The sequence below is a fragment of the Symphalangus syndactylus genome, chromosome 9, assembly GCF_028878055.3.
Source record: "Symphalangus syndactylus isolate Jambi chromosome 9, NHGRI_mSymSyn1-v2.1_pri, whole genome shotgun sequence".
Classification (NCBI taxonomy): domain Eukaryota; kingdom Metazoa; phylum Chordata; class Mammalia; order Primates; family Hylobatidae; genus Symphalangus; species Symphalangus syndactylus.
The window spans coordinates 83225743-83248332 of record NC_072431.2 but is presented as its reverse complement, the minus strand read 5'-3'; the positions used below and the strand labels follow the sequence as shown (position 1 = coordinate 83248332).

General features: G+C 47.5%; 1 protein-coding gene across 7 annotated transcripts in view; it reads right to left on the bottom strand.

The window, feature by feature from the left end:
- TNS3 (tensin 3) overlaps positions 1 to 22590 on the bottom strand; it is a 314080-nt gene that overhangs the window by 155591 nt on the left and 135899 nt on the right. For all 7 annotated transcript variants that reach the window (XM_055293200.2, XM_055293206.2, XM_063609575.1 and 4 more), the window contains 4 exons: positions 13368 to 13420; positions 10873 to 11044; positions 8666 to 8716; positions 6364 to 6486 (listed from right to left, as the gene is read on the bottom strand). In XM_055293200.2, the coding sequence (XP_055149175.1) occupies positions 6364 to 6486; positions 8666 to 8716; positions 10873 to 11044; positions 13368 to 13420 (399 nt within the window). The remainder of the gene's footprint in view (positions 1 to 6363; positions 6487 to 8665; positions 8717 to 10872; positions 11045 to 13367; positions 13421 to 22590) is intronic.

Below are 22590 nucleotides of genomic sequence, written 5' to 3'. Positions count from 1 at the left end.
CTGGGTGCAAACAGTAAGAGCGGGTGCTAACTGGAGCAGCAGTAGAAGCCCAGGAGGGCAGACCAACACAGCAGCTGCCTGTCATTTTACCCAATTAGGCTGGAAGAAACTGTGCCAGGAGCTACAGCAATTAGCATGACTTAATTATCCAGGTCAGACAGAAGCGAACGCCTGCCTGCTCACGGGCTGACAATGATCAGGGCTGCACACACAGCTCAGCATGACGGGACATAGATTCCAGCTCACTGGCAGCACTGCCAGCACCTCAGCTCCAGGTACACCCCCGTAGCCCGCTCTCATTACACATAGAGGAACCACTGTCCCAGGCAGGCGTTCTGGAAAAGGACTCACTCAAACCATAACCACAGACACCAACAGCCCAGCCCACAGACCAGCAACACCAGCAGGAGAAGCAGAAACTACTGGACAGGCCACCCTCACCCAGGGCCACAAAGTGCCACCTTCTAGAACATACTCTTACCATCTACAACAGCAGACTGCCAAACACAGCCCAGGAGCTACTTCTGCCCACTACTTTCCCACAACTTGTGAGCTAAGAGTTAGTTTTACGTTTTCTAACCCTTAAGAAAAAATTTTGAAAAGATTCCATGCCATATGAAAATGTGTTGAAGTTCAGATTTCAATGTCCATACACAAAGTTTGACTAGAACATGGCCACTCCCATCTGTTTACCTACATCCAGGGCTGCTTCCTTCACTGCAGGGGTAGGTTTGAGTATTTGCAGCAAGACCACGGGGACTGAAAAGTGTAAAATACAATCTGGCTCTTTTTAAAAATATTTGCCAACCCCTGATCTGGAATCACATTAAGCCAAAAAGGCAGGGCCTCTAATATGTAGCTCCCTAACTTCTTGAGAAGAAACTACTGATCAAATTCAAGTCACAATTCTGATAAGCCCAGTCATACATGAATGTCACCCAGGAGCTTCCTTCTCTCTGTCAGTGAAAGTCATGAGCATGCCTTATAGATACTCAATGCGGGCACTTGATACACTCTTTGCAGCTGAATCCTGGCTTGTGCAGTTATTAACGGTATGGCTACTAGTATGCCTCTTGCATAAAACTATATTTGACAGCAATTCACCTACAAAGAAACAACACCTCAGCCAAAACAGGCACACATGGTGGTGACATTCACCCCATTATCAATCGCTTTTGTGGCACTATTTATGGATATATAAAGCAAGTATTTTTTTATTTTATTTTATTTTTTTTTTTTTTGAGACAGAGTTTCGCTCTTATTGCCCAGGCTGGAGTGCAATGGCACGATCTCGGCTCATGGCAACTTCTGCCTCCCGAGTTCAGGTGATTATCCTGCCTCAGCCTCCCGAGTAGCTGGAATTACAGGCATGCATCACCATGCCCGGCTAATTTTTTGTATTTTTAATAGAGACAGGGTTGCTCCATGTTGGTCAGGCTGACCTCGAACTCCCGATGTCAGGTGATCCCCCCGCCTCGGCCTCCCAAAGTGCTGGGATTACAGGCATGAGCCACTGCGCCCGGCCTAAAAAGCAAATATTAAAAGATCTGAAGGGACAGATAGAAATACCACAACCGTAGGGGACTTCAGTACCCCATTTTCAACAATGGAGAGATCACCTAGACAGAAAACCAGTAAGAAAACAGGGTACTCAACCTGCACTTTAGACCAAATAGACCTTACAGGCATATACAGAACATCGCATCAGAATATGCATTCTTCTCAAGTGCACACAGAAAGTTCTCCAGGATAGATGGCATGTTAGGCCACAAAACAAACCTTAACGAATTTAAGGAGACTGAAATCATATCCAGTATCTTTTCTTTACTTTTTTTTTTTTTTAAATGGAGTCTCCCTCTGTCGTCCAGGCTAGAGTGCAGTGGCATGATCTCAGCTCACTACAACCTCCACCGCCTGGGTTCAAGCGATTCTCGTGCCTCAGCCTCCCGAGTAACTGGGAATACAGGTGTGTGCCACCACGCCCAGCTAATTTTTTTGTATTTTTAGTAGAGACGGGGTTTTGCCATGTTGACCAGGCTGGTCTCGAACTCCTGACCTCAGGTGATCTGCCCGCCTTGGCCTCCCAAGTGCTGGGATTACAGGCATGAGCCACCGTGCCTGGCCTCAAGTGTCATTTCTGACCATAGTGGTATGAAACTAGAAATCAATAACAGGAGGAATCTTGGAAAATTCACAAGTTTATGGAAATTAAACAGCATACTCCTAAATAACTACTGGGTCAAAGAAAAAAAGTCAGAAGAGAGATTTTGAAATATCTTGGGAAAAACAAAAATTGAAACACAACACACCAAAACTTACAGGATGCAGTGAAAGCAGTTGTAAGAGGAAAGTTTATGGCAATAAATTCCTATGTTAAAAGACAAAAAACTGTCAAATAAAAAAACCTAATGTTAGGCCGGGCGTGGTGGCTCACGCCTGTAATCCCAGCACTTTGGGAGGCTGAGGTGGGTGGATCACGAGGTGAGGAGATCAAGACCATCCTGGCCAACATGGTGAAACCCCGTCTCTATTAAAAATACAAAAATTAGCTGAGTGTGGTGGCACGTGCCTGTAATCCCAGCTACTAGGGAGGCTGAGACAGGAGAATCACTTGGACCAGGGAGTTGGAGGTTGCAGTGAGCCAAGATCACACCACTGCACTCCAGCCTGGTGATGGAGTGAGACTCCATCTCAAAAAACAAAACAAAACAAAAAACCTAATGTTGCACCTGAAGGACAAAGAACAAACTAAACCCCAAATTAGCAAAGGAAGGAAAAAACAAAGATCGGAGCAGAAGCAAAGAAGAGACTAGAAAAACAATAGAAAAGATCAACAAAACTAAGGGTTGGGTTTTCCGAAGACTAACAAAATTGACAAACCTTTACCTAGACTAAGATAAAAAGAGAAAACTCAAAATTGGAAATGAAAGAGTCATCATAACTGATGCCATGTAAGACATAAAGAAACACAAAAAACTATGAACAATTACATAGCAATAAATTGGATAACCTGGAATAAACTCATCAATTCCTCGACACATACAACCTACCAAGACTGAATCGTGAAGAAACAGAAAATCTGAACAAAACAATAACAAGTAACGAGATTGAATCAGTAATATAAACTCTCCCATCAAAGAAAAGCCCAGGACCTGATCACTTAACTGATGAATTCCATCACTGAAAAAAAAGAGAAAACTTTGCTATGGTTTAAATATTAGCCCCTTCCAAAACTCATATTGAAATTTAATCTCCAATGTGGCAGTGTGGAGTGGTGAGGCCTTTAAGAGATGATTGGGTCATGAGGAACCCTGCCTTCATGAATGGGTTAATACATCTGTGGATTAATTCACTAATGGGTTAATAAGTTATCACAGGAGTGGGACTGGTGGCTTTCTAAGAAGAGGAAGAGAGACCTGAGATAGCACCCTCAGCCCCCTCACCATGTGATGCCCCATGCAGCCTCAGCGCTCTGCAGAGTCCCCAGAGCAAGAAGGCTCTCACCAGACACAGCCCCTTGAGCTTGGACATCTCAGCCCCTATAAATATTAATACAAGAAATAACTTCCTTTTCTTCACAAATTACTCAGTTTCACATATTCTCTTATAAGTAACAGAAAACAGACTAATGCAAACTCTGCCAGAAAGCTGAAGAAATGCAAACACTTTCAAACTCATTTTACAAGTCCAACAGTACCCTGATATGAGGTCTTTCTTAATGCAATAGTAAGTATTTAAGGCTTTGCAGGCTGCAAGGTCGTTTCAACCATTCAAACCTACACCTGCATTGTGGGTGGAAGCAGCCACAGATGTACGTGAACAGGTGGAGGTGGCCACGTTCCACTCAAACTTTACATATGGAACTGAAGTGGGACATCTTCACATAATGTTCATGTAAATATAGCTCTTAGCTCACAGGATGTAGAAAACACAAGAGGGCACGATAGGCTCATGGACTGTTACGTTTCAGTGCAAGCTGCATTCTTTTGGACTTGGAACTGTTCTTAACAAAAATCATAGAATCACTAATTGCACAATTTTCCGTGGGTATTCTTCACCATGGACTCAGAAACAAAAGGTATGGTGTGGACGAAATCTCCCAAAAGAACTGCAGGCCATTTCTGGTCAGTCAATAACCAGGGTGTGGAGGGGTGAGGAGGAGACTGCACACACCCACAAAGACACAAGCCTCTGCATCCCACGGCAGAACGGGAAGCATAGCAGGACCAACCCTCACTCTGTTCCCGCCCAGGCTGAGACAGGCCCAGCTATGCTAGAAATTCCTGGCATGTGTGGAAGGAAACACACATTCTGCAAAGCAGGCGGATTTTGGCAAATGTCAGCGATTTCACCCCCGCAGTGATGATGATGAACTTCTGTTAACATCGACATCAGCAATTTCAAATTAAAAGAGGGCTTATCTCTCAGGGCACAGTTTCTAAGCGTTTCAAAAATGGTTTACATGGCACCAGAAGAGGGCAAGAGATTAGCAAATCACTTCTGAGAAGTTTCAACATGTTCCCATGAATTCCACTAACAAGAGCTGTCCAGAAAGCCCAAAGTTGCTTAGCAAAAGGATGCATTTTAGAAAGCTCTAGGTGGTCCCCAATGGGACCCATATGTTTTAAATAATCTCATCATTTATTTCAATTTCATTAAAAAATTGAAGTGAACAACAACTAAAATGGAATAAATGGCCAAGGATGGCACTTTTCAAGTCCAGCAACTCCAAGAGTCTTCTGACAATGCAGCTGGCAGCAGGTCTGGGTGCACCCTAGAACGTGCACTTTCCACAGGTGCTGCTGCTGGCCCAGGCCCACAGGTCAGGAATGCTGCTTAGAACAGCTTGCTACGTGACCCTGGGCAATGATGATCCATCAATATCAGGCTCACTGTGTCAAAATCACCACACTAAGCCTGAAAAACATAGGTTGTTTTAATTAACAAGAATTATATTGATTTAAAAGTCTGTCTGAATATCTCTCTCTCTCTCTCTCTCTCTCTTAGTTTGCACCAAAACACAATTTGGGTGGAGGATCCATAATTTAACCTAATACTTGAAAAGATCAGGTCATCATAGACAATTTGGTGGTCCTAATGGGTATGACTGTCCATTTGCGGGGAAAATATGATCAAGTTAGATGTGAGGAAAGAGAACACTAGATAGAAGCAAATAACATCTGTGTGCCCCTGATGGAAGTTTTCTGCACATCAAATGGTCATCAAATGCCTTACAGCTGTAAACACCATCCGCAAGCCAGCCTACCTAGTGCCCTTGCAGGAAAGATATACTGAGAATCTAATGTAACTCAAAGGGAAGCTTCTTTCAAACTAAATTCCATAATACAATGGATTTCTGTGCAGTTTTTTAGTGTGAAAGAGTCCGGAAGAAAAAAAAAAAAAAAAACACTTCTATCTTGAACCGTCAACACTTCCTAGATACTTTGATAGTCCTAAGAATGCTTTGTCAAACACACAAAATAGGGAGCTGCCCATTAATGAACAGTGACCCCAGCCCACTGGCTACATCCTTTCCCAAAGGATTCCTCCCTGACTCAAGGTGTGACTGGGATAAGAGCTTTTCTCTAATAGTAAGTTTCTGGCAGGAGGGTTAAGCTTCACACACTTACCCCTCAGTGAGTGTGCTTTCAGTCCAACCCCTTTCAACACCAATCACATTTGAGGAGCAGTACAAAGCAGCTGAGAAAACTGGGAATTAAGAGGAAAGATCCCAGGAGGTGGGAGGAGGAAGCATGGAAGGAACCCGATGCAGCCAGGAGGAGGAGTGCCCACCAGCTATACACCTGGCCTGCCGGCATCCACCAAGCCTGCTGGGGCTGACACCCAGACAGTCCCGGCCACTCTGTGAAGATGCACAGGTCATGCCTGCACTGCAATGGCTCCACGTGGAAAGGACGACATGTTTACTGCAATGGCATCATGCCATCATCTAGTCCATCAATTGATTACCATAACTCAAGACAGCATGGAAAGTCTGACACAGTCCATCTGAAAAGGGCATAGCTCTTTTGAAAAGGAGGGCTTTCCATGAAAAATAAAATTTAATAAAAATGAAACGATTTGCTCTCATAACTGTGATCAATTTGGGGTCAATAGTTTCAAATGTCCAGCTACACATTCAGGAACCACAATCCTACAAATTCCAAAGCCAAACTTGGGGAGGGGTGATAACTCTTTGTTTCCTTCTTTAAGAGCAAGTAGGAAAACCTAAAGACAAACCCATAAGGAGCACATCACACCAGCTCAAAGCAGAAATGTGCTCAGATGCAGCATTGGTCTCCATCTCAACTCCAAAGGCTGAAGCCTAGCCAGACCCCCAAATGTGAGAGGGGGCGCACTCACCCTGCAGTGAATGACGACCACATGCTGGGGGTTGCTGTTCAGCCAGGACTCCTGCGCCTTGCATATGGTACACATCTTATCCAGGGGCGGTGCGTGGAGCTCCGGCCAGCCCACATCCATGATCTGCAACAAGAGAGGGGAGCTTCCTCAGTTTCCATTTCCTGAAACCTTCTGAGGCCATCTCACAATGACTTCTTTCATCATCAATACATTTCATTTGGGAGTAAAGAACATGCTGGGTGACCCTTTCCTAAAACTCAGTGAGCGTGAGGACCAACTTCCTTCACTGGAAGCATTATACTGCCTCTTCTTCCAGAGGCTCATCTGCTCTTCTGCAGCTGGGGTGACAATTCTAGAAAGGTCTTTGAGTTGCTGATGGTGCAGGTTGTGTGAAGAGGGCCACAGTCCAGTGAGATCTCAAACAGGAGTCCTAGGCCTAAGCTGCTGCCAAAATCTCCCCACTCGGGTTAAAATCCCAGTTTGGAGAGTGCAGCCAGCCATCTCCCAGAACACCTCAGAGACAATCTCCTGGAAAGGCAGGACTTAAGGAGGAAGCACCTTCAAAACCCTGATTAAGTTTGGTGCTTGGACAAAGAAAATCGCCACCATGGCCGGGCGCGGTGGCTCACGCTTGTAATCCCAGCACTTTGGGAGGCCGAGGCTGGCGGATCACGAGGTCAGGAGATCGAGACCACGGTGAAACCCCGTCTCTACTAAAAATACAAAAAAAAAAAAATTAGCCGGGCGTGGTGGCGGGCGCCTGTAGTCTCAGCTACTCGGAGAGGCTGAGGCAGGAGAACAGCGTGAACCCGAGAGTCGGAGCTTGCAGTGAGCCGAGATTGCGCCACTGCACTCCAGCCTGGGTGAAAAAGCGAGACCCCGTCTCAAAAAAAAAAAAAAAAAAAAAGAAAAGAAAAAAAAAAGAAAATCACCACCATGTGCTAAAGACACAGTGACTTGGTGCAGAACTGCAGCTCTGAGCGTCCTGAGGCACACACAAGTCCACAGTGGCCACACGGGGGTGTTGCTTTTCCTTGATTTCCTTTTGTCAGTAGGGCGAGGACAAGGAGCTCTATCTTATGATGAAAGTTGTAGAAATACTGTAAGATTGTTGGATATTTCAGAAAACTGCCAGGAAGTAGGAAAAGTCACTACCCCTGCCACCACTCAAAGATAACCACTGCAATGTTTTCATGAATCCCTTAGTCTCTTTTCTATGTACATTTAGCATAATTGAGATACTATTATACATAAATTCTGTACTCTACTATTGTTAACTAGTATTAAAATAGGCAACTTATCATGTTTCTGCTTTGTTACTCTAATGACTGCAAAATATTTCAACATATAGAATATACATACATATATGTACCACAACTTACGTTGACTCAGTCTTAAAATTATCCCAAACTTTGCTATTGAAAATGATCATGAAGGGTGAGGGGCAAGGGGAATGAGAGCATTAGGACAAATACCTAATGCATAAGGGGCTTAAAACCTAGATGACAGGTTGATAGGTGCAGCAAATCACCATGGCACATGTATATCTATGTAACAAACCTGCACGTTCTGCACCTGTATCCCAGAACTTAAAGTAAAATTTGAAAAAATTTTAAAAAAAATTTTTTAAATGAAAATTATCATGAAAGGAGTGGATTACTATGACCATAAAGAGATACTAGAAGAAGAGAGCCCCATGCTGATGGAAATGTTTTGTCTCTTGTTTGTGGTGGCTTAACAAATCTATACACATGACGCAGTTTAGATTTGTTCTATACATATATTTGTTATAGATTTGTTCCATGCATATATATATGCAGTATATATGAAAGATCCCAGGCGGCGGGAGGAGGAAGCATCATGTGTATAGATTTGCTCTATACATATATATGCAGTATTTATCATCTATACACACGATGCCGAGAAACACACATGTATACAAAACCAGGGAAATGTGAGTGAGGTCCACGGACTATACCAATGCCAACTTCCTGACCTAGATATTTTACTATTAGTGTTGTAAGATTCTCCCACTGGAAAGACTGGGTGAGAAGTACAGGAGATCTCTGTATTATTTTCACAACTTCCTATGAATCTCTAACTATTTCAAACTAAAAAAAAAAAAGTAATTAAAACAATTGATATGAACAATTGTTTGAATTGTCCATATACTGATATGAACAATTCCTAATACTTCTTATCAAGTCACATTCCACAAAGACTAGTAGCAAATTATTTTTGCACAAAATAAGCATTGTTTACATTTTACAAAATGCAGAATATAAAGGGATGAACTCCATACCTTTGGGTTAAGCTTCGTAAGGTCATATCTCTTTTCTGAAAGGTTTAATACCTATAAAGGAGAGAAAAAAATGCCTTGCATAAAATAGATTTTAGTATTTTAAAAAATTAATACTTTAATTTTTATTTAATTTTAATTAATACTAATTTTTTAAAAAAATATCTAAAATCTTCACACTCACAAATCAGGGGGAAAAAAAGCTTTTAGACAAATCCTTGACATCAGAGACGAAAGGGGAAAACACACTGCATTTTTACACGATGTTTCCCTTCCAGGTACCGAGGATCAGAAAAGATTGAAAAATACAGACATGTGTGGTCACAGAATAAAAAACAAATAAAATAAATAAGATAAGGATGGCATACAGAACCCTTACACATAAAGTCTATATTCTACTTCTTTAACTAGTATTAAACCAGGCAATTTACCGTGTTACTATTTTTTTTTAATTCTCATGGCCACAAAATATCCCAACATACAGGATACACACACACACACACACACACACACACACACAGGTATAAAATATATAATATAAAATAAATATACACATATATATAAAATAAATTCCATGGTCTTGCTCCTGACAACACAAACTGACCCAACAGAGAGGTGGCACATGGTGGGGAAGGCAGTCCCTCCTCTATGGCCTGGTGGCCCCAGGCCTGGAAAGGGCTGAGTTCATGCCCAGCCAAGAGCCACGGCCTAAGTTCACTGAAAAATCACAGCCATTTGTGGAACTTTGCTAAATACTCAAATAGTTCAAAATGAAAATAATAATAATAATAATAATGTTCCAGCAGCAAGGAGCCTTAAAAATTAACTAAACGTCCCTCTCACTTAAGAGTCAGACATGTGAGGAAAGTGGAGGGTGGGGGCTTGTCCTGGTCACACAGCAAGCCCTGTTTATGACAAGCGGGGGTGCTGCTTTGAAATCTACAGTTCATTTCTAACCCTTCACAAGAAAAAGATCCCTGCCATAGCCATTTTGCAGGGAGAGCTCTGGCCCTGACAAGGCCCCACAGACAGGTGCTAGCCAGGGCTCCAGGCCCTCTGCATGGTCTCTTTGGGGAAGGTGGACTGGGGAAGAGGGGAAGGATGGCCAGAGAGGAGACTCGGGATGTGCTGACCAGCCTGGAAGTGGCTTCCAAAGGAAGGAGCCATGGTCCTGCAGAGCACACCGCCTCAGTGATGAAGGAGGAAGCCCTGGGGAGGAGAGGGCCCCTGGTGAGAGGTACCACCATCAGATGGGGCTTGGCCACCACTTCCTGTCCACTGCCAGGTCACAGACAAGACAGGCTTCAAGAAGAGAAAGAGGCAGGAGCCTGAGTGAATCAAGGATCGGGGAGGGGTCAGGACACAGGAAGCACCTGGGCCAGGGCTGCTCTGGCATCAGACGGAGGCCACATCCTACTCTGCCACTTGGGTCCACCTCTCCCAGCCACTGGTGCCCTAGTCATTGGAGCAGACCAACAAGGAAGACAATGACCACCTTGTAGGCTTGCAGGGCAGATTAGCTTTACCACAGATAAGGAGGCCTCCTTACTAGAGATAAGAAGGCAGGTAGAGAGAGGGTGCCAGGGAGCTGTCATTCAATCCCATTAGTGGCTGTTGACAGCAGAAGGAAGTCAGCCTCCACCTGGGCTACCAACCATGGGAACAGAAAACAAGGGGCCAATCAGAGCGTGAGAGATGGTGCGAGGCTGTTCTGTATTATTCCTCAGATGTGGCTCTACCATCAACTCGACACGTGTGTTTTGAAAATCAAGCTGTCTCCTTGTCTCCAGGGCAGCCCCTGGTTTCTTGGGTGGCCACCTAATTTGTCTTCCTAATTTATGGCTCAGGAGGAGAGTCACAGGTTTGTCTTTTGATACCAGGGATGCAGCATGGGAGCACAGGGGTGGCCGGCCGGGGACATGTCCCAAGGCACTGGGGAGCCAGCCTCACTGATGAGTGTGGGACGAGGCAACAGCCATCCCTGCGGTCAGCAGTCGTGTGTCCCTGAAAGCTACCTACAGAGACACATAAGGCTCCTCCCCAGAAGTGGCAGCGGAGAGACAGAGGACAAAGGCGACACGGAAAGCTGTGTGAGCCCAGGCCCTTGAGCTTCTCCCTCATGTGTAAACCAGTGTTCTGTGAGTGCCCATCCCTACACAGTGCCTGCTGCAGAGCCTGCCCAAAGGCTCCCGGAGCCGCCCTCTGCTCACCAGGTAGTTGTCCCCGTGCTTGGACTTGAGCATGCGCGTGACCTCCTGCAGGTTGTGCAGGTAGGACTCCTCAGAGCAGCCGGCGGGGAAGGACACGGCGATGATGCGCTCCGTGATGTAAGTGAGGTCCAGCCCATGGCCCTCCTCCATGGTGGGACTCAGGATGACAGGCCTGCGAGAGATCAGTGGGCAGATCAGAAACAGGGTAAGGAGGCAGCAGACATTCATCCTCTAGGAAAAAGGTGAAGATGACGGACACTCATCCCCTGGGTGTTCACACCAGCACCTGGGCGGCCAGCTACGGGAATTTACAGTGTGCGCAGCCTCCGCACTGTGTTCCCATAATGGCGGGCAGTGTGGGGAGGGGCATAAGATTGAATTTTCCTAGCAGGGCATGACGGGGTGCCGCAAGCTGCGGTCAGGGAACGCAGAGAGAGAAAGCAACTCAGAGCAGTGACGCATGGGCTCAGATGCAAAAGCACGAAGGCGGGAAGGGCTTTTTGTGGTTTCACTGGGAGCAGGAACAGGGTTCCAGGCGGGACTCCTGGAGTGGGAGCCTCAACCCCGCTCCGAGGTGTCAAGGTCGGCACGAGGGGCTACCGGGAGGGGGCCAGGAGGAAGCGGAGATGATGTGTGCAGAAGCCAAACATCAGCAAGCAGCTCCTCGTGTCCGCATGTGGCATCCTGGGGCAGGTGCGGCCAAGGATGAGGCTGGTGAGGTGGCCAGCTATGGTAGTGGAGGACCCTGCAGGCCCAAGAAGGAGGCAGGACCTCACGTGGAGAGGGGACGAGCTGGGGCATAATCAAAGCGGCCTTTCATCTACTGAGCAGCAACTCAGCAGACTCCTATCAGAAGGCTAAGAGCTCTATGGGGCCCCAGCTGGGACCCCACCCAGCTAACAACAGGCCAGGTGGATGCAGGGTAGAATGTGGGGCTGGCCACCCAACCAGGTGCCCAGGTGGCCAGGGCAGGCCCCCAAATGTGAGATGAAGACTGTGGAGCAGGAAAGAGGGAAGAGGGTAGAAATGGTCATGTCATGGCCAGCAGGCTGAGGATGTGGGCAGGACTGGCAGTGTGGGAGCCAGGCATCCAATGTGACTAGAGACAAGGGCCTCCCACAGACCACAGATTCTCCACCAGCCCTGTGGGCCCCAGGGAGGCCTGAGCCCCTCCCAGGAGGGCTCCTAACATTAGGGCTGAGGGTGGTATCCAGGAGGAGGTGGAAAAGGTTCCAGGGAGAGGGGATGGGGTCAAACCCAATCGGTGCCCCCATGAGGTAAAGCCAGAGACATGGGTGCAAAGGACGTGTCCTTAAGTCCCTCCAAAGTGCTGCCACCAGCTATAGGGTTTTCATTTTTACTACTCCTATGTGTTTCTCTCTTTTAATTTTGGAAAAATTCAAAACCATATAAAATGGTTTTGCAAACCTCCGTGTACCCACATCACCTAACTTCAAAATTAACCAAAATACACCTAACCTTTGTCCATCAATACCCCCAGCAATCTCCTCCACCACTTTGATTGCTTTAAAGCAATCCCAGATACTAGGTAATTTCATTTATAAATCTTGCAGTATTGATTTCTAAAAAATAAGGGCACTTTTCGATTAAAATGTCTACAATGCCATTATCACACCTCAAAAAGAAATAATAACATCAAACATCCAATACCATACATTTATTTTTGTTTTTATTTTTTCGAGACAGAGTCTCGCTCTGTCGCCAGGCTGGAATGCAGTGGCGCAATCTCGGTTTACTGCAATCTCTGCCTCCCAGATTAAAGGGATTCTTCTGCCTCAGCCTCCCGAATAGCTGGGATTACAGGCATGCGGTACCACACCCAGCTAATTTTGTATTTTTAGTAGAGATGGGGTTGGCCAGGATGGTCTCAATCTCCTGAACTTGTGGTCTCCCCACCTCAGCCTCCCAAACTGCTGGGATTACAAGCATGAGCCACCGCGCCCGGCCCATACATTTATTTTTTAAAGTTGATTTGTTCAAATCAGCATCCAAACAATTCCCAAGGATTTTGTTTTCTCTACCTTATTTATCAGACATGGATTTAATTCCAATTCAAATGTATTGAACACTGTTAGAACAGAAATAAAGCGCTTCCTACAGTCATGAGGATCCACGGTGAGTGCCTCTCCAGAATATGCTAGCTCAGGGCCCCCATCATCTGCTCTAAAGGGGCTCTTGCCAGCACACCCTGGAGTCTCCCCTAAAAGTGACACTTGCACAATCAGGCCTCAGCAGTGCAATTATTTATTCAAAGACAATCACAGGTGTTTCTACCAGCTGGGCTTCTGACCCTGACACAGCATTTAGAAACGGATAGAAAACCTGGCCTGTACCACCTTTGATTGGCAATGTTTACAACCAAAACAGAAATTATGATTTCTACAGAATAAAATGATGCCATGCCCAGGTTTCCTCTGTGGAGAGCTGACCTACAGCCAGAGACACAGGAATGCATGACCCACACAGACACTCACCGCAGAGGTTTATCACGGCAGAGAGAACTGGACAGCGTGGTACTCCCCGGAACCTGCAAATAACAAAACAAGGGTCATTTTGAAGTTTCCTTTCCTGCCAGTCTACATGACCCAGACACCACTGAGAGGGAACAATGACAGCTGCCCCACAGTTTAATCATAAACAGCAAGTCAATCACAACTACTAGCCCACCTTATCACCTCAGAAGGGTCTACACCATGTTGTGTGCTTCAGCTCACCAGAGGACTTAATGCCACTAACCAGCATCAGGACAGGCTTCCACAGGAGCCAGTGAGGCCACCCTCCAGTCAGGGCAAGGTAGGCATCGCTTGGCCTGCAAACAGTGCCCTGCCCTCCAACATGGGAGGTGCCAGATGACACCAGTGCTATGACTATCATGGCTGCTATTATTTACTTGAAAGAACCAATTAATGAATGACTTTCAGGAATTCTCAATCATACCTACTCTTTTTTAAAGAGGCTATTCAACAGGGAGAAAAAACTCGGGTTATAATTACTTTATAGTTATATAACGCTTCCTTGTGTGTAAGGGTTGTTATATACTACGGTGACAGGGATCTACTATTTCAGGAAAAATGCCCAGCAACTGTATGAGTAAGAAGGCTCTCCAATATTTCAGAAGTGAGGAAATTGGGGCTCAAAGAGGGAAGCGATCTTGTCAGATGGCAGAGGTGAATGGGAAACCCAGACACCCGCTAGAGGGCTCCCTCAAAGTCTCTTTCTGCCCCAAGCCAGGTAATGCTGCACACAGGAGCCCAGAGACCCCCAAGTTGGGGGGACACAGAGCCTCCGGCACTCCTCCTGCTCCGCGATCAAAGCAGGCCCACGGACACCACCATCAGAGGCATCAACACCCCCGATCACACCTGGGATCCCACTCAGGCAGGTGCAGCTCACCTGGACTCCTTTGGCAAGAAATGAACAGAAAACAAATTCTATGTATATTTCGGAGACCAACAATACAGATGTTTTCCTGAAATCATACCAACGCAAAGCCTAGCGCCAATTCCAAAACCGCAGAGATCAGCGTCTCAGCCTCCCAAGACAGGGGCAGGATCTAGGGGTGTGCTCTTCAGTTCTACACCAGGGTGCCGGCAAGCTCAGCCCTGGGTCCACCTCCTCGTTGCTTTTCCTGGGCAAGCCCCTCGGCCACTCCACTTCTTTGTCTCCTGCCTTTTGAAGTGAGAATAGTAACAGACAGGGCTAGTCTCATGGAGCTGTCCAGGGATTCACTGAGGTAATTCTATCAATGGCTTGGAACCCAGCCTGGCACCGCATGGCCACTGCCTGTGCTGGGCAGACCTGGTCAAGTGAAGTCCCGTGGTCTCCAGACCCTGCCCACCCCGACTTCTGAGCTGCACCCCCTGCTCATCCCCTGTGCCCACAAAGCTGCAGGAGGCTCTAAACATGTTCCTCTGATCTTCTCAAAGCCCTAACCCAAAGCCTTTCACAGCTCAGACTAGACAGCTACAAAACAGGAGACTACTCTTTTGCCTAGGAGAGCAGCAAAAATAAAAATTTTGAAAACATTTTTTAAAGTCTTGGTGAAATATAAACAGATGCAAGATTTCAGAGGACAACTGAAGTGTGTGTATAAAAAGTATTTAGAATATGGCAGGGCACAGTGGCTCACACCTGTAATCCCAGCACTTTGAGGGTCTAAGGCAGGCAGATCACTTGAAGCCAGGAGTTCAAGACCACCCTGGCCAACATGGTGAAACCACGTCTCTACTAAAAATACAAAAATTAGCCTGCGTGGTGGCACACACCTGTAATCCTAGCTACTTGGGAGGCTGAGGCACAAGAATCACTTGAACCTCGAGGAGGAGGTTGCAGTGAGCCGAGATCGTGCCACCGCATTCCAGCATGGGCAACAGAGCAAGACTCTGTCCCAAACAAATAAACAAACAAAAAAAAGCATTTAGAATACAATCCCAGAGGCAAACTGAATGCACTAAAATGAAGTCTCCAAAAAGCTAAGGAAATGGTACATCAAAAAGCCGTTTAGGTTAATTCATACAATCTGTACATGTAAGACTCAAATTCAAGCAACTCAGATGCAATCCTAATAGAACCAATCCCATCATGGGGAAACTCAGCTTAACCAGGGTCCCATTTACTTCAACAAAGTATTCAATAAGCCAACATCTCATGGGAGAACAGCAAGGAGTTTGACTGACCATGGTCCTGGGTCTTACATGAACCCATCAGGATCTGACTATATGTGTCCCACATCTTGACCAGACCACACATCCAAAATACAGTGACTCCCATTGCAATGCCATGCTGGAGTACACTGGCCCAGTTCCTACAGGTGGGCTGTCGCTTCAGACCCTATGTCACGCTTATCATTTGACCGTGAAAGACTGGCATGCAATTGGGCAAAACTATTTAACTCTCATATGGCACATCATTCCAAGATGACAACCACACAAATACGAGACTGCTCACTGCTGGCACCAACGTGATGGGGTAGGAGTGTCACTGTCCCTCAGGCGGGGCCCTGACGGCAGGAGGGACGAAGGGAAGGGTCCCAGAAGGCATGAGGGCTCTGCTGTCCCTGACAGAACCCAGGGCCCATTTCCTCAGCTGCAGAGTGAGAAAAGCAGGTCAGACAGACCCAGGGGATCTTCTCAATCCAATAATCTCTGAATCCAATTCAGCATTATACGCCTTGATACAGTAACTCCAATGTTCAAACTCCGAAACCATACAAATTGCAACCACTGCCAAAAAAACAAACAAAAAAAAACCTTTTAAATCAATAGTTATATAATTTCTAAGGTCAAGGCCAATGGAGGAAACTGTAATCTGTGCTATCACCACAGGGAGGCCCCAGCACCTGAGCTGGTGAAAAGTCAGAAAGAGTGTTGAATTGCACAAAGTTGCTTACGTGAAGTGTTCAGAAATGCAGGGTTCCTGTAAAGTATCCCAGCATTGCCCAGAGACACTCCGTCCTTAACCTCTGTATTGGGAAGAGGGGCAGGAAGGAGGAACTCAGCCCATCCCCCAACATACCCAATTTTCTATGTAAGTCTACATCCACTTAAAATCAAGGCGAGACCCAGCACATCTCAGGGCCACCCTCCAAGAACACAGAGAACTCGACACCCACTCGAATCCCCAGCTCCAGACCCGCATCTGTCCACCTCATGCCTCCAGATGTGCAAACCCAGGCCTGGCCACCTCCAAGACATGCGGTGCTCAGCAGCTTCCATAGCACAACCCTGAAGAGCACTGCACGGAGCCCAGCAGAAACCCCAGTAAGCAGACATCACCATCCCTATGTTACATGTTACAGGTTGGTAACATAGGGATGGTGATGAGGAAACGAGGATTTGGTGAGCAGACGTGTTGGAATCCCACAGTTAAGCTAAAGTAGCACCTTCTGACGCCAAAGCTCTGCTCTCCTTCCATCTCCTGGCTTTCAGGTGGTCCACACCCTCCCTGTACAGGCTGCCCCTGAATCACATGAACATCAGTGAGGATAAAAGACTCTTGCTTGGGGGAGCTGTTCTAGCCCTGTGCCAAAAAGGGGAGAGAAACTATGGCCCCTCCATCACTTCCAAGTCAGCCTCTGAGATCTGATGTGCACTAAAATCCCCCTGAATCATTCAGGGGTTAAATCTGGAACCAAGTAGAGGACATGCGGATGACAGGTCCCCCTGACACATTGGGGTAGAACCCCCTCAGCTGCTTTGACTTGGACTAAAATGAGAACCAAGCCCCATACTGAACTGGAACTGCTGCCAAGAGTTTCCGAAATACTGTGCTTGTCAAGCGGAGACTCAGGGATACGATGTCCCTGTGAGTCTTTATTTGAAAGTAAACAATACACCTAGACTTGGGTTGCACAAATCTAAACTCTGTGTGTGCACCATAATGCATTTCATGACTGAAGGATGACTGAGAAACTAACTTGCTATAGGTTTATTAAACCTGGCTCCTGAGATACCCGAAATCCTAACCTCATACGAGGTTTAAAAAACTCTCTCTACTTGTAGGCACCAGTCCTGCAAATCTGTGTTGCAAACTCACTCTCTCTAGGTGTTTTTTTTTTTTGAGACAGAGTCTTGCTGTCGCCCAGGCTGGAGTGCAGTGGCACGATCTCAGCTCACTGCAAGCTCCACCTCCCGGGCTCATGCCATTCTCCTGCCTCAGCCTCCCAAGTAGCTGGGACTACAGGCGCCCACCACCACACCCAGCTAATTTTTTTGTATTTTTAGTAGAGATGGGGTTCCACTCTCTAGGTGTTTTGAAAAGAGAGCTGCCCGCTCACATCCTCAAAAGCCTTCTCGAGCTGTGGTTTCCTTGTGGACCCTATCGCCAATGGCGATCAAATCCAAGCCCTTCATGATTAGAGTTCCCATGAGATAGAAACACAAGTTGCTTCTTTTGTTCTCTTGTTTTCCAGGATGAAAAAACCCAGACAACAAAGCCTCCCAACCCAGCCTCTGCCCAGCCCATGCCTCCCTCACCTATGTCCCTGTTGGCATGCTCTTATCACAGCCTTCAACACCCAAATAAGAGAAAGGGAAAAGGGAGGCCCAGGTAGAATCTGTGGTTAAGGTTAAACCTGCAAAAGGTAAGCCTGCAAAGACCGCCCTGTTCCAGTCTGCTTTTTTTTTTTTTTTTTTTTGAGTCAAGCTCTCACTGTCGCCCAGGCTGGAGTGCAGTGGCGTGATCACGGCTGACTGCAGCCACTCAGTGACTTCTTGGGCTCAGATGATCCTCCCACCTCATCCTCCCAAGTAGCTGGGACTACATGCATGTGCCACCAAATACGGCTAATTTTTATTTATTTTTTTTTTAGAGATGGGGGTCTCGCCATGTTGTCCAGGCTGCCCTGACGCTCAAGCAATCCACTGGCCTTGGTCTCCCAGAGTGCTGGGATCACAGGTGTGAGCTTCCATGCCCGGCCAGACTGCTCTTTAGAAGCATTTTCCTTCTACAGGTCCTGGAGCTCATCCTGGCCACGTGACAAACTGGCCCCAGGGGCTCAGTGAGGTCACTAAACTCCCTTCCTCTTCTGGTAAAATGACAGCTGTGGATCAAACACTTGGAGGTCATCCCAGCCCTGGACTCCCTGAATCAGTGAGTGAAAAGTGAGGAGAGGCATTCCTCAGATAAAGAATTAGATGCACTGCCTGGAGGGTCATTCTGGTTCCACATATGTTTGTTTGTTTGTTTGTTTGTCTGTTTTGAGACGGAGTCTTGCTCTGTTGCCCAGGACAGAGCACTTCCTAGTGTGTCACACACAGTGGGTGAGAGCAGACTAAGCGGCAGGAAGGCAAAAACACCTCTTTTGGGAGAAAGTAGCCTAGCCTTATGGCAAAGCACACGGGCTCCACATCAGGCAGTCTGGGTCCAAGTTAAGGGTCCACCGCTTGACACCTGCAGCCTTAGGAAAGGTCCTCCACTCACCTCGGCCTCATCTCCCTCCTCTTTCCAGGACTGTGCGCTCATGTCGCGACCTCACCTTGGAGTTACCAATCCACACATGGCACACTAGGGCAAACCGGCTTTTCACAATGGCCCTATGGCACATGGTCCTGCAGTGACCCTACAGTTCTTGGTGCTACTGTGCCCTCCTGCAGGGCGCCATCCTGCAGTGCACTATCCTAGCACACCCTAGGCTTCACCCTAAAGACCCCACCCTAATGCCTCATCCCATCCCACAGCGCCCCACCCCACCCCACCACGCACCATTTGCCAAGACCAGCGGACAGCTCTAGAACATGTGGTGATGCTCGCTCTAGTATCTTTATGAGAACCATGCTTTCCATTGTGAACTGCGGCTTCTTGCTCAGGAGGACAGGCCTGATCAGAAGGAAGACCTGAGCTTCAAAGAGTCTTTCTGCACATCTGGGAGCAGACCGAGGGAAGAGCCAAGCACATCCACCTAACGAAGGCAGAGAAGACAGGAAGCCGGGGGCCCTGGCAGAAGGAGGAGAGGCCATGGACTGCTGGGACTGAAAGGACCACTGGAGATTCCCCAAGGCCACTGCCAAAGCACATTTCCAGAGCAGCCATCCCTGGAGCTGCTCCCTTGGCTGTCACATCAACACCATGGCCACCACCCGGGCAGGAGTAAGCACACTCACCAGAAAGCCAGCAGCCTCCTCTGCACTCACCCATGTGGGGCATGCAGAGGGGGAGCACAAGGAGGAGGGAAGAGTGAAAGACCAGGCCCCATTCCCTCTGCAACAAAACTTCCTTGAAGTCCACGAGGTCCCAAGGAGACATGGGATCCTCCCCAGGTGGGGTGGGATCCCAGCTGGTTTGATGTTCCTCTCCACAGGTGAGGATCTGGGAGCCCCGAAATTAACCTGACAGGAAGGTTAATTTCGAGACAAGCTTGTAATCAATGAGAGCCCAACTCTGGTGGGAATTTGATTTTTTTTTTTTTTTTTTTTTTTTTGAGACAGAGTCTCACTCTGCCACCCAGGCTGGAATGGAGTGGCATGATCTCGGCTCACTGCAACCTCCACCTCCTGAGTTCAAGCGATTGTCCTGCTTCAGCCTCCCGAGTAGCTAGGATTATAAGCACTCACCATCACACCTGGCTAATTTTTGTATTTTTAGTAGAGACAGGGTTTCACCATGTTGGCCAGGCTGCTCTCAAACTCCTGACCTCAGGCAATCCATGCTGGGATTACAGGCATGAGCCACCGTGCCCAGCCAGAATTTGGTTCTTTTTTAACCTGTCCTTTGACTGCTTGTTTGAACAAATCAAAAGTTTCCAAAACCTCACAGTATAGTAATGAAATCTGGCATCAGACAGACCTGGGTGTGAGTCCCACACCACTTGCCAGCTGCAGAATCTTGGGCCAGGGCACTCAAGAGCCTCAGTGACCCCATCTGTGGAGCGGGATAATGATGTCTCCCTTGTGAGGCTGCTCATAGAATAAAGACAAAAATGTCCAATGCCTGTCTGAGACTAACAAGCCAGCCTTGCTCACTGCAGATTGTCCCTGAGCCTTGCACTGTATGTTGCCGATGCATCCAGTTAAACTGTACAGAATCTCCATTGCCCAGGGAAGTCACTGCTCGACATTCAGCACTGTGTGCCTGGCATGGGTGCGTATACTGCAGGTGGAAGGCAGTCTGAAGAGTAGAGCTCAGATGCAGCAAACCAAGCCTATGTCGTGCAATTAATGCTAGTACGGCATTTCAAATGGAGCATCCTTCACTGATGTCCCATTGCCATGGGGTGAAAGGCAGGTGCTCAGCCTGGTCCTCAGAGCCCTGGGTGAGCCAGCCCCTGCCTCCTCGTGTGCCTCCCTCACTCCCTGTCCCTACCTTACCCGCTCTGCTTCCTCCTACCCCAGGTTCTTTGCACATACCACACACAGTTTAGAATGCTCCTCATTCATGTATCCCAGCTTTACCTGGTTAACTCCTGTGATTTCTCAAGCATTTGGCTCAGATGGCAACTTCCAGCAAAGCAGAATCTGATCTCCCTACCCGACCTGAGTCAGGATGCCATTAATATGTTCCTTTCTACTTTGGTGTCCTTTTTGGTTTTTTTTGTTTGGTTGGTTGGTTTTCTTTTTTTTTTTTTTTTGAGACAGGGTCTCACTCTGTTGCCCAGGCTGGAGAGCAGTGGGGTGATCTTGGCTCACTGCAACCTCCACCTGCCGGGTTCAAGTGATTCTCCTGCCTCAGCCTCCAGTAGTTGGGATTACAGGCGCCCGCCACCACACCCGGCTCATTTTTGTATTTTTAGTAGAGATGGGTTTTCACCATGTTGGCCAGGCTGGTCTTGAACTCCTGATCTCAGGTGATCTGCCCGCCTCAGCCTCCCAAAGTGTTGGGATTACAAGCGTAAGCCACCACGCCCAGCCCTGGTCTACTTTACTGGGCCGACCACAACTGCAAGAAAACAACTAACTGTGAATTCTCGTCTGAGCTCTACAGCCCCCTCCCATGCGGATCCAGCAGAGCACTGGCAGTCTAGCTCCCAGAGGTATCTCTAGCCTCTTGGGCCGCACTCTGCACACAGTAGCCACCCAGCACAGCAGTCTGTAGAATGAAGAAAGGAAGAAACGAACCACTAATCCCAAAGTGGCTGTGGAGTCATATGGCCATCTGAAGAGGCATGAGAATGCTGTTGTTAGATTTCAATAACAGACAGCTAGTTAGCTTTAGTTTTGGGTTAACAAAAATAAATGTACCCATTGACTTTAACAGGCTTTTATCTAAAAGAAGAGTAGGATGAAAAGCAGTGACATCTGCTCCTTCCCAAGGTTATAACATGGAATAACTGGGGCCTATTTAGGAAGACAGTGCCCACAGAATAGCAATGTGGTTAAGTATCAGCTTGACAGCTCGGCAAAGGCTAACAGTGTGGCTTGGATACACATGACTATAAACTATGGATTTTTCTCACCCACTGAGCTGAACTCAGTATCCTGTGCCTACTCAAGTACTGAAAACGGTGATACGTATTTTTTAAGTGCTTTCTCATGTAATTCCCCAAGACTACCCTTTAAGAAGCAGTCCCCTTAGCAACTCTGCCTCCCTAAGGCCCAAGATCCTGGAGCAGAGGTGACCATCCCTCTTCCCAGGGGGGCTCTGACCACTGGCAGAAAGCAGGTCTCCACTCTCTGCCAGGCCTCTAGCTACAGCCCAGGCTGGCGAAAGAAGCAGTGACTAGCACTGGCTCCCGCTCCTGCTTACCCAGGGGCCAATATGAGTGCAGGGCAGTGCCAAGATCCTTGAGCCAGGTTAAACATGGCACCCTGTTCCCTGCCTCTCCTTGTCCTCACTGGCTTTTGGTGAAGAGGAAAGAAAAGAAGCCCTTGGCAGGGTATGGTGGCTCACACCTGTAATCCCAGCACTTTGGGAGGCCAGGGAAGGGGATCACAAGGTCAGGAGTTCAAGACCAGCCTGGCCAACATGGTGAAACCCCGTCTCTACTAAAAATACAAAAATTAGCCAGGTGCGGTGGCAGGCGCCTGTAATCCCAGCTACTTGGGAGACTGAGGCAGGACGATTGTTTGAACCCGGGAGGCGGAGGTTGCAGTGAGCCGAGATTGTGCCATTGCAGTCCAGCCTGAGACGCTGTCTAAAAAAAAAGAAAAAGAAGCCCTTTTATGGATGTCATGTTAGGAATCCCAGCAAGGCCTAAGCCTGCAGTGAGAATATCAGCTCCTCTGGGTGTCCCCAGGGCCTGTGCGCTGCTCCTAGCAGCCTGAC